At 48.4% G+C, this 16048-nt stretch overlaps 1 protein-coding gene and 1 long non-coding RNA gene across 8 annotated transcripts in view; one reads left to right on the top strand and one right to left on the bottom strand.

The window, feature by feature from the left end:
• EGFLAM (EGF like, fibronectin type III and laminin G domains) overlaps positions 1-16048 on the top strand; it is a 167434-nt gene that overhangs the window by 143261 nt on the left and 8125 nt on the right. Inside the window, exons 17-20 of one of the 4 annotated variants that reach the window (XM_059916264.1) lie at positions 363-479; positions 2871-3051; positions 10599-10677; positions 13665-13808. In XM_059916264.1, the coding sequence (XP_059772247.1) occupies positions 363-479; positions 2871-3051; positions 10599-10677; positions 13665-13808 (521 nt within the window). Of the gene's footprint in view, positions 1-362; positions 480-2870; positions 3052-8163; positions 8308-8349; positions 8402-10177; positions 10197-10598; positions 10678-13664; positions 13809-16048 lie in introns of those variants that run through there. The other 3 variants (XM_059916266.1, XM_059916265.1, XM_059916267.1) reach the window with 3 other exon arrangements.
• LOC132362188 (uncharacterized) lies at positions 152-15862 on the bottom strand. 4 transcript variants are annotated; one of them, XR_009502292.1, is made up of 3 exons: positions 15676-15862; positions 5249-5358; positions 152-560 (listed from the first exon to the last, which is right to left on the bottom strand). It is a non-coding gene; the product is annotated as an uncharacterized LOC132362188 (long non-coding RNA). The 4 variants fall into 4 exon arrangements; XR_009502295.1 differs by having other exon boundaries at positions 5249-8202; XR_009502294.1 differs by lacking the exon at positions 15676-15862 and having other exon boundaries at positions 152-557; positions 5249-8446.

Below are 16048 nucleotides of genomic sequence, written 5' to 3' on the forward strand. Positions count from 1 at the left end.
CTCTTCTGCTCATGCTTTATCGACCAAAGCAAGTTACATAGCCCCACTTGAGATTGACAGGTTGGAGGTAATCTTCCTGCAGGGAGAGGGGTATTGATGACGGAACAGTCTACCGTATTCGATCGCATTTTATAGATGATGAAACTGAGTCTCAGAAATGTCAAGGAATTTACTTTCAAACAGGTGGTAAGAAGCAATGCAAAACAAGGCAAAGGTCAAGCCAATGTGTAGACAGATTGTCATGATGAGTCTTGAGACTGTCTCTGCCTTTTGCTCCCTGACAGGGAACCAAAGGTACCTTTGGTAATCTTAACCATTTTTTTCTGAAGTTGCATCGTGTTTTGTTTTTCATCTGTTGGCAGGGAGGCTTCACCCAGATTAAGTGCAACTCGGACATTTTCATTGGTGGGGTCCCCAATTATGATGACGTGAAGAAGAACTCAGGCATCCTCAAGCCATTCAGTGGGAGCATCCAGAAGGTACAGGCTTCCCTTCCTCATGTGTATTGTGTGACCTTGACTGCAGACAATGGAACTGAAGACTGTGATCAGTGCAACCTGCTGCACCCAAGAAAGAAAGCTGGAGAAACTTTTAACGTTTTTAAGATTATATTTTTTAGTGCTCAGAGCACACCTTTCCAACCCCACTTTCCTATAACGTCTGCTTCTAGCTAGATCCAGCAGACATCCCATGAATGCAACTCAGTGAAGATAAATTTGTACAACACATCCACTAAAATATCCTGGGATTGTTGAGGGAGGCACCTGGCGCCAGGTCGCTCTAGACGCTTCTACAATAGGGAAGGAAGAGGATGGAGTCTCATAGGGACTCCTGCTTCTCTTTGGGGTCACTTTGCTTTTTGCTCAAGGCAAGACCCAATTGTTTCCGCCGCCTCCACTCCCATTCCCACCACCGTGATTTAACAGTTGTTCATCAAGCATGTAACCATATTCTTGAGCACAGATTAGAGCCCTTCCATAGAAGGTCTGGAAAAAATCCACTCAGCTAGTAAAAGAGACAGGATGGTGACCCCATTCATATCTGTCTCTTATTCCTTCTCTTGGGGCTGCCCATGATCTCTCCAGTCATGAGATTATGTTCTGTCTGCAACAGATGTGCAGGTTGACCCACCAACCCAGATTTCCAGGACCACTAAACACTGGGGGGAAAGAATTTGAAGAAAAGCACATCCAGTTCCTGGATGTTAGCTGCATCCTGTTTCCCTTTAGCAACCACTGGGGGAATGGGGGCCACTGATCCCTTTCAGACCTGCAGCAAAGTAAGGAGAGACTAAGATGATGGAGGGACAGTGAGAGAGGGTCCTCTCACGATTTGCACATCTGGACTCTGGGAAGGGCCCCTGGGGCTCTGTACTCTGTATCCCAGTCAATATTTCCTCTCTCTGGTGTGCTTCCCTTTGTTGCTGAACTGTGATATCAGTGACACCTCAGTTCAGACCGTTGTCCCTCCAGGAATGGGGCGGGGACACGGCCCCCATAGGCCGTGTGTAATCACGGGTTTGAAATTAGGAAGCGGGCTGAGTTGCTAAGAGACTTCACCTTCCTTCCTACCGTGTCAGGTTTTGCCCCTTCTTCACACAGCACACACAAGCCTTTCCTCCTTACTCCCTGGAAAGGCCCTCCTCCCCTCCCAGTGACCCAGTCATCGGCTCTGCCTTATCCTGCAGTGGGCCGCGCCATTCTTGGCTTGTTCAAGTCCTGCATTCTCAGCAAGAAAAGGAGGAGACTGCGGAAAGGTTCTGGCTCTTGTCTGGCAGCTTCTGAGATTCAGGGCTAGGGAAAAGTTTTCTCCCAGCTCTCCTGACACTCCCTAACAACTAGGCAAACCTGTGGAAATATGGATTAGTGGCTGGAAGTGCCACTGCTAATCTCTTAGGACCCCCTGCATGGTGGACCTTCCCCTGGGACGTGTTCTCTCTCTGTCTCTGAGTTCAGCAAAGCCTGTGAGACATTGAAATACCAACAGCTCAGGGCCAGTGCACACTCCGTTTATTTGTGGTTGGGGAGACCAGTAACCTCGCCCTGTAATTCATCATCAGTTTCACTAGAGCCCCATGGCAGGGAAAAGGGGTGAGAGCAGAGCGCTCTCTCGTCCAGTGAATATGCCCAGCAGTGCTAAGAATGTGACCTGGGTTTCACTCCAGGGAAGAGGATGTGGAGAGGAAGGGGATTCCAGAGTGTCAGGGGAGGAAGGAAGCAGGAGGGAGGGGGGCAACTGGGGAGGCCGAGTTGGTGGAGCTAGGAGAAGCTGCAGAGAACTCTGGCCAGGAGGACACAGCAGTACAATTCCACCACCTCCAGACACAATCACCCACCCTTGGATTCCTGCCTGCGTAGCATTTTGTGTTGTATTCTTCCTTACTCCGCTTTACTAGCGGCATCTCTCAACCTTGGCTGCACCTTGGAATCACCTGGGAAGCTTTTTAAAGTTACTGATGACTCCATTTCACCCACAGAGATTCTGGTTCACTTGATCTGGGTGGGGCTTGGGCATGAGTATATTTCTTAACCCTCCCCCCCACTCCACCTCGGGTGATTCTAATATGCAGAATTAGAACCCTAATTTTGTGGTTATTGGGACTTCTTTACGACCTCACTGAGTAGCCAGGTCTTCCAGAAACAGAGGAAGCTGCGTGTATAGTCTTATAAATGATGCAGAGTCTCCCAAACACCAGATGTAATCACTTCAGTTCCTGTGTCACTTACGAGACTATAAAAGCAGCAACCGGACTTTTTCTCTTTTGTTTAAAGCTTCCTCACTAGGCATAGTTCACATTAGCTGAGGAAAGCTGTAGAAGACCGAAAAGACGTTTTCTGAATTCCTGAATTTCTTTACATTTTCTTCCTAAGATCATCCTGAATGACCGGACCATCCACGTGAAGCATGACTTCACGTGGGGCGTGAACGTGGAGAATGCAGCCCACCCCTGTGTGGGAGCCCCCTGCGCCCACGGGGGCAGCTGCCGACCCAGGAAGGAGGGCTATGAGTGTGACTGTCCCTTGGGCTTCGAGGGGCTGCACTGCCAGAAAGGTACACCACGGGGAGGGGAGGGGAGAGGGGACTCAGGTGCTGCTTCTGGAAGCAGAGGGAATGGACAGACCGTTTGTGGGACCAGTTGATAACCCCGGGACAGCCATACCAATTATTTTTATCAATGATGTCAATAGCATATTAGATGATGAATTATATATACACTACTATAATTATTTAATAAGAATTAAAATGCTGAAACAGTTCTGTAAACAGTAAATAAATAGTTTCCCCCCTTCCCCCAACCTGTCATGGCTCCTTCCCTGAGAATCCCCTCATGGTCTAGCTATCAAAAGGTTAACTCGTAGGGAGTTCCCTGGTGGTCCAGTGGTTAGGACTCGGCGCTGTCACTGCTGGGGCCCGGGTTCGATCCCTGGTCGGGCAACCAAATTAAAAAAAAAAAGTTTAACTCATAATATGGGTAAGGGAGTTTTCCAGGACTCGTACATCTGAGCCACTCCCAGAGCCTATCCTGACAGGTGGATACCTGGGCTTCATAGACGGATAAATATCTTGACTAAATATTTTTGACTCCTACCTGTGAATGCCGTAAAGAGAAATCTGAGAAATCTTGCCGAGTAGGGCAAAATATGAGTTGTACGTTAGTTGCTCCGAACAAAAATATGAATAACCTTCTGTAGACTGCTATTTTCCATGCTGTATATGTTTCCTCTGTACCTCAGTTTCCTCATTTGTAAAGTGGGAGTAATAGAGCAATATTGTCTAGCACAGAGAATTGTAGCGTAGATTAAGTGAGGCAAGGCATATTCCTTAGAAGAAGAATGAGGCAGCGCATGTTCCTTAGAAGAATGCCTGGTAAGTACTCAACCAATATTAAGCATTATTATTCTTGGTGAGAAAAATAAAATGCATCAGCAAGTGCTGTGAGCTGCTCAGCTTTCAACCTGCCCTTGTGTGAAAGCAGAGCAGGTCCCGGACCACAGGCCCTGCTGGACTGAGCTTTCCACACCAGCTCAAGGAGGCGGAGGCCACGGTGGGTCCGGAGGAGGCCTGCATTGTGCAACTGTGTCATGTCGGGCCACGTGGGCCTTCTTGTTAAAATGCCAGGTGACTTCACCTGTCTGGGAACTAATTAAAAAAGGTAGACAGGCCTGAAGGAAAGAAGACAGCCATCCTAAGTGAAGGAACGTGCTCTTTCTCTTTCCTATTTGTTTCCAGGTTCCTGATTTTTATTAGAAGTGGGGTTTAGAGGAAAACAGGTAGATATTTCGGTACATGGGGTGCTAGGAGAGCTTGTTTTGCAGCAGTCTTGGAAAATATGAAAGGTGCCAGTTTTCCAGCTGGAAGACTAAGTAGCAGTATACTGAAATGAATTTTGAAACCTGCATGGCAAATCATATGAAATATATTTATTAACATAGCTCACCTTGGTGACGAACCACCAAAGAAGAAGAACATTTGTGAATGAGCCTGATTATAATTCTAACGAGCAAATCACTGTTTAGCTAATAGCATGTACTTGAAGAGGTTTAGCTCGAGTGGCCCGTTCATTCAGAAAACTGGATCTGGATTTCACACATCAGCATTTGAATCTCCTAGGTCTTCAATTTTACTGCAGGCAAATTCAAGCTTGCTCCTGCCTTAAATGCTAACACTAATGGTCAATATATAGAGTCCAAGCTTAAGTGAACATTTAGCTTTGGGAATTAAAGGAGGAAGGAAAGGATAATTTGTGATCTTGTTAACCCTCCTTTCCCGTTACAGAACATTAGTCGTACAGATAAAAAGTGCTCACGTGTATAGTTTTGTAACTATAGGTTCAGGTTCAATGAGAAATAAATCTCCCCAGAATGAAGAGTCAGATCGCTGATGAGGGCCTGGGCCTCCTGGCAAGATCCAAGGGAATGGACAGTGGCAGGGGGGATCTGGGGGGCTTTTAGGGCTCTTTTTCTGCAACATCCTAGGCTAGAGCCAAGATTAAAACACAGACAGAACATCAGCTGTCCTTGTGTTATATCAGTATTTCCTTGTGCTTTGAAATAAAGATGGTGTTTCTGGCAAAATGGCAGCTGTTGCCAATCCTAAGAAGATTCATATATAAGAGGCATGGCCTGTATCACATAATTTCTTCTCCTGTTATATGGCTTGAGAGGATTAATGGGACTCTGGGTGCAGGTTAGGACTGTTAAGGACAATTTTTCCAGGCCCCAGCAGGCTCTCAGAGGTGCACACTTACCAGACAGACTTTTGAGGTGAGCATCTAGTCCTGAGTAAGGATCAGAAATAAAGGGAGGAGAGCTGGTTCCACAGAGATGCAGGAGAACAGTCTAAAAGTTGGGGTATATTCTTCGTGAGAAAGACAAAGAATGGTTAGAAGCCATCCTTGGTTGTCAAAGAGAATCCTGTCTGATCCAGCAAGGTGATTCTTAGCCTCATGTATTTAAGGGTTGTTTCCCTCCCTGATTAACAGATCATGCTTCAAAAGCATGAACCTTTCCTAGCACTCCCCACAGAAGTTAAACCAGTCCTTTTACAGTGGGCAGCATGTTGTAGAAATCCCCAGCGCCAGGCCTCGCTCAGTCCATACCAAGGCGCACCTTCTCCGTCAGGAAATTAGCTTCTGGGATCCTCAGTGAGTCTGGTTCTTTCTACCCTCCTCAGAGGAGAATTCCACTGGGACCCTAGTCGGGAGATTGGAAACTTGTTCTCACCTCTTGGTGGTGCAGACGGGCTGGGGCCAGAAACTCAGACAAATCCTGGAGCGGTCCAGGCTCCCAGACCATCAGGACATTGAGGGGGTTTTGGGACCCCCGTCCTGCCCTTTGTCTCTGGCAAAATCAGAGGCAGGAGCAGAGCCTGAGCCCAGATGGAGGTGGGCACCGGGCTCCCACTGAACTGCAGGAAAGTGAGCCTCTCTGTCTCCAACTGGGGCAGGAGGAGCCAGAGGGTCTTCTAACTCCCAGCCACGACTTCAGGTACCAGCAAAAACCATAGGGCTTGGTGGTCCCCTCACCATCCATTTGGGGGCTGTCACTCTTAGGTGCCTTCTTCCACCTCAAACCTCAGCACCCCATGCTGTACCCCAGTACCGAGGCCCTTTTCTCATCTCACCAGAGGGGTGTCAAAAAGCCGCCCTCCTCAAAAAATACTCCCCATCCTTAGAGATTTCTGTCTTCTTTCTGCTCGCATCCAAATTTACCCACCTGTGTCCCAGTCCCTCAGGGCTCTTGTATTTAAGTTACTAACAAGTTAAAGAAGAGTTCCACGAAGCACATGTAAAAAATTAAGTTCCAAGGAATACTGATGGCTGTTTTATGCTCACACAGAGAGACAGACAACATACATTCATAGGCACAAAATGGGAGGGGGCTTCTGGGGTCAAATAAATCTGGGTAATCCTGGGTAAACAAACCACTGTCTCTTCTGTGGGACTTCTCAGAGCATTTGCTATGTTCTGCGTGTCCAAGACAGGGGTGCAGGATGCAGCTGTTTCCTCCTGGGGTTCCCCCAGCCCATAGCAGACAGGCCACTTGGGAAAGAACTCTGAGCCCGGTCCTTCTTTCCCTTCCCTGCATTAGAGTTTGGACTCAGACCATTCAGGACCCTGCAGGCCACTAGATGGGGTTGTTTCTCTGTAGCAGCTGAAGCCACGCCACACTCACTACCGACACCAAAAGCTAATGGCTTAGGTCACACATTTGTCAGGGGTGCGCAGTCCTCAAAGATGGGAACCTGCCTGACCCATGCTGATCTCCCACATTCTGGACATTTTATGTTGTGTTTAGTAAATTCACATCGTATTGCTGGGTCTGATTTGGGTGATTTTTTTTTGGCCGGGGAGAGGGGTCCCAGTGCATAAAACACATAGCATCATTAAGTATGGACTATAATTTAAGAAAACTCAGTATGAAAAAACACAAGTGAATAAAACATAGAAATTGTGCATACTACAGGGAATTTGTTTTCTTTTGATGGTGTATCATAAACAATGGAAAATTTGGGGGGGGGGGTGTTCAACCTAGATGTTCCTGTTTAGATAGCTGAAGACTGGTAGTGTTGAAAAACATTTTTCTGCTGTTCTTTACTTTATGGCTGCAGAGTCAGTTTCATGGAACCAAGACATCTGCTCCAAGTAGAGCTGTCCGGCAGGGGAGGGTGCTGCCCTATGGGCGAGAGAGCTACCCATCGTGGAAAGTGTTCCCTGGGGCTGGATGGCCATGTCTCAGGGGGTTGTTGAGAGGAGTTCTGGCTGCTGGAAAAGCTAGGTTACAACACCCCAGGTCCTTCCTTCACTGGTCCTGGGACTGTATGAAGGAGCCAGCAAGCTCCCTTTAACTCGTCATGGTCCCTTGGGAATTTCAAGTCCCTGCAGTGGAAAATGTTTTGCCTAGCTTGCAGGCTGCTATTCATTGGGGTATTATTTGTGTCACCAGATGGCACGAGCTTTTAGGTCTAAATGTGAGGAAGCACCCAAAACACCTTTCGACTTGTGCCTTTGCCACGGAAAAAAAGACAATGTAGAAGAAATCAGATATAAAGGGTTAGGATCAAATATAGCTGTGCTTACAATATTTAAACAAACCACAAAGGGCCAGAAAGGGCTAGATGGTCACTTCTAGCTGTAATGTTGTAGGACGGAATTAATGTTTATCCACTCAGTGACGACACTGAGTATATTTCCACCATTTTTGTATTCAGTGGTGTCATTTCTAGAGCGTTCCCCTGCTCTTTGTTAATCACCACATCACCAGGGCTCTGGAATATTGCAAAGGGGGTGGGGCGGGAATTAGGGTGATATTTTCCACTAGGGAGAGAAAAGAGGCAGCTGGCTGGCTTATCATTCCTTTTTCACGCGTAGCCTGGAGCCAAGAAAATAAATGGTCATTGACAAGGTAAGTAACTTCAGCAAGGAGTTATTTCTCCAGGTTTAGATTAAATGGGGATCGTCAGCGCAAGCTCAGGGGAGCCTCAGAGGTGTTGGATAATTTATTACACACATCTTCTTGGCCCACCACCACCTGCGCCTCCACTCGTGAGCTGGGACTGGCGAGGCGTGTTGGGTGACTTGGTGCTAACCATGAGGAGAAAAGATTTCCAGTGGTTCCCGTTGGGAATCAGATTCACATTCCGTAAGAGGAATGTGAATTCCTGCAGGGCTTCACGAGGGCAGCAAGGCTGGTTCCCAGAAATCTGCAACCAAAGTAATTGGGATTTTACAATGACTGTGAGATTCTGACCTTCCCTGTTCTGTTTCATGCTGGCACCTGGCAGAGTGTGGGAACTACTGCCTCAATAGTAAGTACAGTGAGTCCTCTGAGAAGCTGTGACAGTGCCCTGGGCTCATGCCAGGGCAGGCTGCGGGCACAGGGCAGGCCAACCACCTGCAGAGGTAATGAGGGGGACACCCCCCCCCCCCAGGGTGGTGGGCATCCTTCCTCCAAAATCGCCGGCCCTGGGAACACACTTGTCTCCCAGCTGGACCTCGGGAAGCCCTGAGCTCCTGAGCTGGGGGGCTTAGCAGGCACCTGGACGGGGCTCATACACACCCCTTTGAGTGTCCAGGTGCAGAGCGCGTCCTGACCATTTCAAGGAGTCCAGAGGAATGATGACTATTGGCCACAGACCCACATCCATGGCCAATAACAGCAGGGACAGGCCCTGCCTGAGGCTCAGCCAAACCCAGCAGGGGCGCCGGGGCGATGTTTAGCTCTCCTCCTGTGTCAGCACTAGCAGCCTGCAGTCCGGGGCCTGCCGGCCCAGCTAAGAGCTCTCCTGCCCTCCTGCATTTCCACACTCTTCCCTCTCATCCCCCCCTCTGGCCCTCTCCTTTCTATTTCTGCTCCTCTGGGTCCTCTCTCCCAGCCTCACCTTTCCCATCCCCCTCTCCTTCCCCTGCCCGGGGCTGCCGTCCATTTTTACACCTTCTCCTCCACGTTTTCTTTTCTCCTCTTCTGGCATCTACTTTCCCCTTCTTCTTCCCTCTTCCCACCATCTTTCTACTCGTGCCATTTTGCATCTTTTTCCTTCTCTCGACTTCCTTTTCTTCCTTCTTCCTCCTACTCACTTTAAGCAGAGGAAGACAGGCCTGTGGTACAGCCCAGAATTTAAGATGCAAGAGCTGTTCATTTCAGTCTCTAAAAGGCCCTCCGGTCAGCAGGCCCTTGTCTTGGGCTGTGCTGCCTCAGAGGACAGTGAAGCAATTTCTTGGATAGTTACCTCAGAAACTGTCTTTAACATTTTTTTACTTCTGTTCTGCATTTCTTGTTTTCTTTCTTTCTCCCTTCCTCCTTTCCTTCCTTCCTTTATTTTTTTTATGAAGAGGATGGGAGCCTGCTGTGGGTGACCTGCTAACATAGGAACTTACATTTGGGGGCCCAGTGTCATTGGGTTTTGTGTTTTGCTTTCCTTCCTTCCTTCCTTCCTTCCCTCCTTCCTTCTTTCTTTTAATGTTTAGAACTCTCCTGCTGTTTGTAGTGTCAATAATTATACGTTTTCTCCCCTGGGTATAGAGTCCTTAGTTCAGTGTCTTCTTTGTACCAACAACAAGTTTTTGTGAAACTAGAACTCGTTTTATAAGCTGGCTTATTCTCTCTCGTTTTGTACATTTCTTTAAACATGAGATTCACTCTACCTTAATTTATTTAAACTGCCATTTGTGTCTTTCTAAAGAGAAAAGAGATATTGCTATAATCTCTTTAGAAGAAATCCCCTAAATTATCCCTAATTTGTGACACCAAACACAACTCCTTAGCCTATTCTTTTACTGACTGTATGGAAGGAGGAGATTCCTCAAGAAAACAAAGATGAGAAGTTGGGAGGAAGGAAACACACTTCTAAAATATTGAAAAGTAAAAAGTGGGCTGAGGGCCAGAACTGGGGAGAGTTGGTCTGGCTCATGGTCTATTGCTTTCTTAGCTGTATGATCTTGGGCAAATCCTTGATGATTTTATGCCTCATTTTCCTATTCTATAAAAATGGGAACAATCAAACCCTCCCCTTCCCCCCCCCCCCCACCCCCGCACTCCCTGCTCCTTCCTGTGATTGTGGTGAAAATCTTGTGAAATACGACACGGGGAGGTGATTTGCAAACAATTGTCAAAGCCTCATCCCCTCTGCTTCACCAGTGTCTAAGGTCATGGCTGAAAGGGCTCTGGACCAGATTGGCTTCAGCTAGAGAAATCCTGGTGGGTTTTGTTGAAGGGATTGTTTTCTCTGCCTCCCTTGGAGAAGGAGGGTTATCCCCAGCTGCTCCTCGCATGGCCCAAGACCTGCCCTTTGGCTTCCAAGAATAATTGGGCACAGTTCAAGTTTTGGCATATTGCGAGCCTTCTCGGCAGTGCTGAGACCGATAGGAGTGACGGCCAGCCCCAGAGAGGGGACAGCAGAGAGATGCCAATTACAGGCCATCAGGCCAGGCAGTCCCAAACCAGGCCAAGTGCCTGTGCAGCCAAGAGGAAGGGGCCGCCAAGTTGATAAATGTCCTACCTCCAGGAGCTGGCTTTCTTTGTATTTTCCTGCCACGTGGTGGAGTGCTGGGGTCAAGAGAGTCATGTAGCGTGTAACCTCCATTTTCTGTTCTGTCTCAGCCATCACAGAAGCCATTGAGATCCCTCAGTTTATCGGCCGCAGTTACCTGACATATGACCATCCAGATATCCTCAAGAGGTAAGAAGCTTCCACAGGCACCTCCCTTATCTCCTGGTAGGTCAATTTCTCAATATCTTTCCCAGAGCTTTTCCTTGTCTTCCGTGCCAGAAGATAGTTCTCCAAAAAGGCACGAGAATTTAGCCATAGTCCCGGGGGGAAAAACATACAAAATAAACATAGAAACTAGAACAAAACAACACAAAAAACAAACTCAAAAATGCAGCCTTTGAAACAAGCCCATGACAAACAACCCAAAGCCTTTCTGGTCCAAGGGACGTTCCCAGAGAGAGGGACGTGCCCAGCCCCGGGATTTCTAATATTCAGGCTTTGAGAAGCAGTGAGAACTTGATGCTCCCGAAGCCAGGGTTATATGAGTCCGATTCCCCAGCAGGGCGGTCAGCGTCGTGCTGCTCTGTGGCCATGGTCTGAAGAGGCCAGCCGAGGAAGGGTTCTGGGGCACCCTCCACCAGACAACAGCCCCAAGTCCGTGTCCTACTTTGCGTCTTCATCAACGAGGTCCACTGTCCTCTTCAGGCTCTTTCCAGTTCGGTGGGGGGCTCCTCAGCTCTCTTCATGTGGATACAAGAGCCTGATCCAAGGAGATGCCTGAGTCACAGCTGTGGCTTTTAATCGCTGGTGGCAGAAGCTCCAGCCCTGCTCCGGGGTCCAAGCTCCTGGTCTGGAATAGCCTATTTTACACAACATGGGAAAGACTGGCTCTAGGCAAAGTCTTCCATCGAGTGAAGCTTGGCTTTGGCGCTTTCAGTTTACCCTTTTCTCTTTCTTTTCCTTACCCCTAGCTCTTTGTAGTTTAGAGTGTGCCATCCCTCACCCTACCGCCAGCACAATCATTCTAGAATTTTTCCATCCTCTTCAGGTTGATCGCATATTCACAGACTAAGGCAATGCTTTAAGCCAAAGGCATCCAGTTCTTAGGGTGGGATTTGGTGGCTTTTCGAGGAACAAAAGAGGTTGAGAGACATTTTCCTGGGGCATTGGGTGGCCCTGGTGACTCTGGACACACACTAGACAGGCAGGGCTTTGTTTCTCTAATCCCATGTTGTGTAGATCAAGGTTGTCTTGCATGGGCCTTAGGCAAGATGGATTCCCAGCCAAGAAACCCTCTTCTTTCTTCAGCCCTTTTTCCCCAGAGATGGAAGGGTGTTCAGTCCCCAGAAACTGGGAGGGTGTGAACAGGGCCCAAGTTTCTAGCCCCCTGGTGCTTAGTGAGAGGCCCTGGGTGGTTGGGAGCAGAGGGATTTGGTGAAAGTAGGAGGTGCAGTGCCCCAAAGCAGAAAGCCCGACGGCACCTGTGTGCATATATGTAGGTGCATGTACGTGTGCATGTGTGTGAAGCTGCAGGTAAAAGTCAAGTTCGGGGTCTGTTTCAGTTAGATGCCTTTGGCTGCAAGTAACGGGAAACTCAGCTCAAAATGTCTTAAACATGAAGGGTATTTATTATTTCACATAACAAGCTGTCCAGACTTAGACTGGATCCTGAGTTGATTAATTCAGACAATCAACTGTATTATCAAAGACCCATTTTCCTGCCTTGCTATCTTCAGCATATTTTCCAATGGTTATACCCTTTGTGGTTACAAGACAGTTGTTCATAAATGCTCATTAAGTGGCTATAAATCATGGCAATATCCCATGCAAGTAAAAAAAACTTTTTTTTTTTCATGTGACTCTTTTAAAAAGGAAAGGAGTCTTTTCTAGAATCCTCCTGATAAATTTCCTCTGTCTCATTGGACAACAGTGGGTCACATGCCCACCCCTAAACCAGTCACTGCAAGAGAAATGGAACCATCGTGATTGGCTTGTACCAATCAGTGTATCCAAGGCAAGTGAGGGAAAGAAGGAAACTTGGGCAAAAGATTGGGAAAGCAGCTCTCTAGGGAACAGCCCGGGGCTGGATTGCTCTGCACCTGGCCTGGTGAAGAAGTCAGTATCATGGACCCTGCTCCTTGCTCACCACTCTGAGACCCTGCCTGGGGAGGGCAAACTTGATCTCTTCCTGTCTAGCTCAGGCTCTGGGAAGCCTTAGACAAAAGTCCCCTCCACTGTTCACTACGGAATGTAGTCTGCAGCTTCAGGGCATGTTCGTGAGACACAGGGATGGTACACATAACAGGAAAATGGACAAAGAGCTTTTTCCAGTAGTGCCATCTTAGGAGCAATATTAAATTATGTTTACTCTTATCTCACCTTTTATTTAAGGACCTCATGGTTGCTTTTCTCCTTATTGCAGATGAAACACTGGTCACTTTCTAGGGAAACTGGATCTGTGAACTAGTCTATTCCCAAGAATTGTTAAGAACATCCCAGAACTGATAGGGACACATAATCACGTGATCCTATTCCCAGCCAAAGCTGTAGGGCCGGGACCTGACCTTCCTGACCACCCTTCCTTCCTCTCATCTTCCTGTTCCTCTCCACCCTGCTTTTGCCCCAACACCCCTCGAGACCATTATCCCATCAAGGCACCTTCCTTGACTGACACTCTGCCCCTTGTCCAGTCATTCCTCCTCTGCCCTCAAGGATGTCATCTCCAGAGATAACCATCCACAGCCACGATCATAGCCCAGAGCAGCTGCCAACTTGAACCTCTTGGTAATTAAGGAAACCACTTCCTTTTGAGGAATAGGGGACACTTTCCCAAGGACCTGTGAGTGGTAGTACAGGAAAGAGGGAAGACTGAGGTGTGTATTGGGGGTGCAGGCTGGGACCGTGGCATTGGCCACAGTCTGGCTGATCTGTGACTCATCAAATGCTCTCTTGTGGCATTTGACCACACCTGGGGAGAGAGACAGACTCCAAACTGCAGAATGAGGAGGTCAGACCTTTAGACCCAGGGCATGACTTGTGGTGGTGATGCCTTTTCTAATCTCCTGGTAGTAAGAGTCAGAAATGTCAGATTATCTTTATAATTGGCAGACAAAACTGGGATTCCTCAGAAATGAATGTTGGTTGATTTGATGTAACTATTTGTGTATTTCCTCCAGGGTGTCAGGATCCAGATCAAATGCATTCATGAGGTTTAAGACAACTGCCAAAGATGGCCTGTTGATGTGGAGGGGAGACAGCCCCATGAGACCCAACAGTGACTTCATTTCCTTGGGCCTTCGGGATGGAGCCCTGGTGTTCAGGTAACCCCTACTCCAGCTGCTTTCTACATCACCTTGCGATTTTTCTCAGACAGTACAGATCACGCCAAACGGAGGGTTGCAGAGGGAGCCAGAACACAGTCTGCTAGAATGAACAGCTGCCTGCAGCTCCGAGTTAATTTGAGGCTCCTGGTCTTTCTTTCCAATATCCATCCCTAGAGCAGCAGTTGGTCAGCTATAGCCTGACGGCCAAATCTGGCACACCACCCATTTTTGTAAATGAAGTTTTATCAGAATACTGCCACCCTCATTCATTTAGGTACTGTCAACGGCTGCTTTCACGCGACAGTGATACACTTGAGTAGTTTCAATAGGGACTGTATGACAAAGCCTGAAATATTTATTATCTGGCCCCTTAGAGGAAGATTTTGTGACTCCTGTTCTAGTATGTTACTGCCATATACGCCCCACTTACAAATTAGGAAGTAGTCGAAAGAGGACTTTGATCCTGGCAAGCATGGACTCGGGGACTTGGCCCAGTGCCCTCCAGCTCAGGAAGATCTGAAGATTTAGTCTCGAGACCTTTCTTTATATTCTGACTCTGCTCCCTATTCACTCTGGAGCCTTGGGAAGGAGAATGCCTGCTTTTTCCAGTCTCCCACTGCAAAGAACAAAGCACAGATTCATATCTCAATAGGGCAACCCAACATTTGGATTTTTAAAAGTGCTTCTTGGGTGATAACAGATAAGCCAGTTCCAGAAGTTCTAACATCTTTTACGTGAGTTCAGACTGCTCTCAGATTTGTCAGATGGGTACCGATGAAGTAGCTAAAGGATTACCCGGACGACTTCTCACCACCAGAAGCTGGGTGGCAGCTGGGTGCCGGCGGGATTCCCAAGGGGCAGGCCCCAGCTGTGTAATATGAAAAAGCTTCTCTAGAGATTGTGATAGCACAGCCTCACTCGAGGTTAGAAATATCTTGTTTAGACCAGTGGTTCTCAAACTGTGGTCCCCGGACCCACAGCATCAGCATCTCCTGGGAACTTATTAAAAATACAAATTTTAGGCTCCACCCCTGACCTACTGAACCAGAAAAACTCTAGAGGTGGGACCCAGCAATCTGTTAACTGTTTCTCCACGTGATTCTGACGCCTGCTAAGGTCTGAAACCCCTACTCACCATCTGTTCCATGGCGACAGGAGTTTCTCTGGCTTTCCCTTCTTTAATCCCCCCTCTGGTGACTAGCACAAGTGTTCACTAAATGATATGGAATTAATTGGAATTGAAATAGATGAAAGTGAGAGCGGAACTGCAGAGGAGATAAAGGCTTAATTGTGGGGCTTCAGTGGGTCATGCGCTGGGATTGCCGACAGCCAGGGTAGAATGCTGTGTCTTTGCAATTCGAACAAAAGGCATTTCGAAAGGAAATGTCACTTGTCCAACACCACGCTTGCCCCTACCTAGCAGAGCGCGCTCAGCGATGCGGCCCTATGGTTGTTGGGGACTTTGGGGAGCCGAGTGTGTGGTTGAAAGCTGGAGAGAGCAGTTCTCACCACCTCCGTCCCCTCCCCCGGGCCCTGAGGTCAAATGCTGAGCTCTTCACACCCCAGTTTCAGGCTGGCTGCCGCAGAGCCATTTTCTTGTGGTTTTCCTGTGGTTAACCTCGCCAAGGCCTCAAGTACTTGATTGTGCCCAGAAAAGGGAACTGAAACAGTAGCTCAGCCGTGGGTGGGAGGCCCAACTTCCCCCTAAACCGCCAGCGAAAACCCAGCTGGACAGGGAAGCTTGATCTGCTCGGGGCCCCCTCACAGCCCCCGCTGGCTCTCACACCCAGCCCTGGGCAGACCCCCAGGCCCCGGGGCACCCTTCTTACAACTCCACGCCATCCCGATGTATTTCTTTTCTTACCATCTCTTTCTCAGGTTTCTGGAAATAGGCCCCGTGTTTTCCTCTTAAGCCTGGAGTTCTGGCTGTGCTCTGCGTAAAGGGCACACCACCGGAGGCAGGCAGACATCTGAACTCTTCCCTGGGCCCCAGGCCCGGCGCGGCTGCTTTGCTGCATTTCCTGCCTCTGGGCAGCTACTCCCCCCAACATTACTCACCCAACACAGAAGTATGGAAGCCCTGCGGGAGGCTGGGCACAGAGAGGAGTCGGAGTGTGGCCACTGGTTTCAAATTGTCAGCATACAGAGAGTCAGCTGCGGGTCTCGTGTTAGAGGTTACCGGATTCCTGGGCCCACACCCAGAGGTGCTGGTGGAGGAAGTCCCGCTGAGCGCCAGA

The sequence above is a fragment of the Balaenoptera ricei genome, chromosome 3 (genome assembly GCF_028023285.1).
Source record: "Balaenoptera ricei isolate mBalRic1 chromosome 3, mBalRic1.hap2, whole genome shotgun sequence".
Classification (NCBI taxonomy): Eukaryota; Metazoa; Chordata; class Mammalia; order Artiodactyla; family Balaenopteridae; genus Balaenoptera; species Balaenoptera ricei.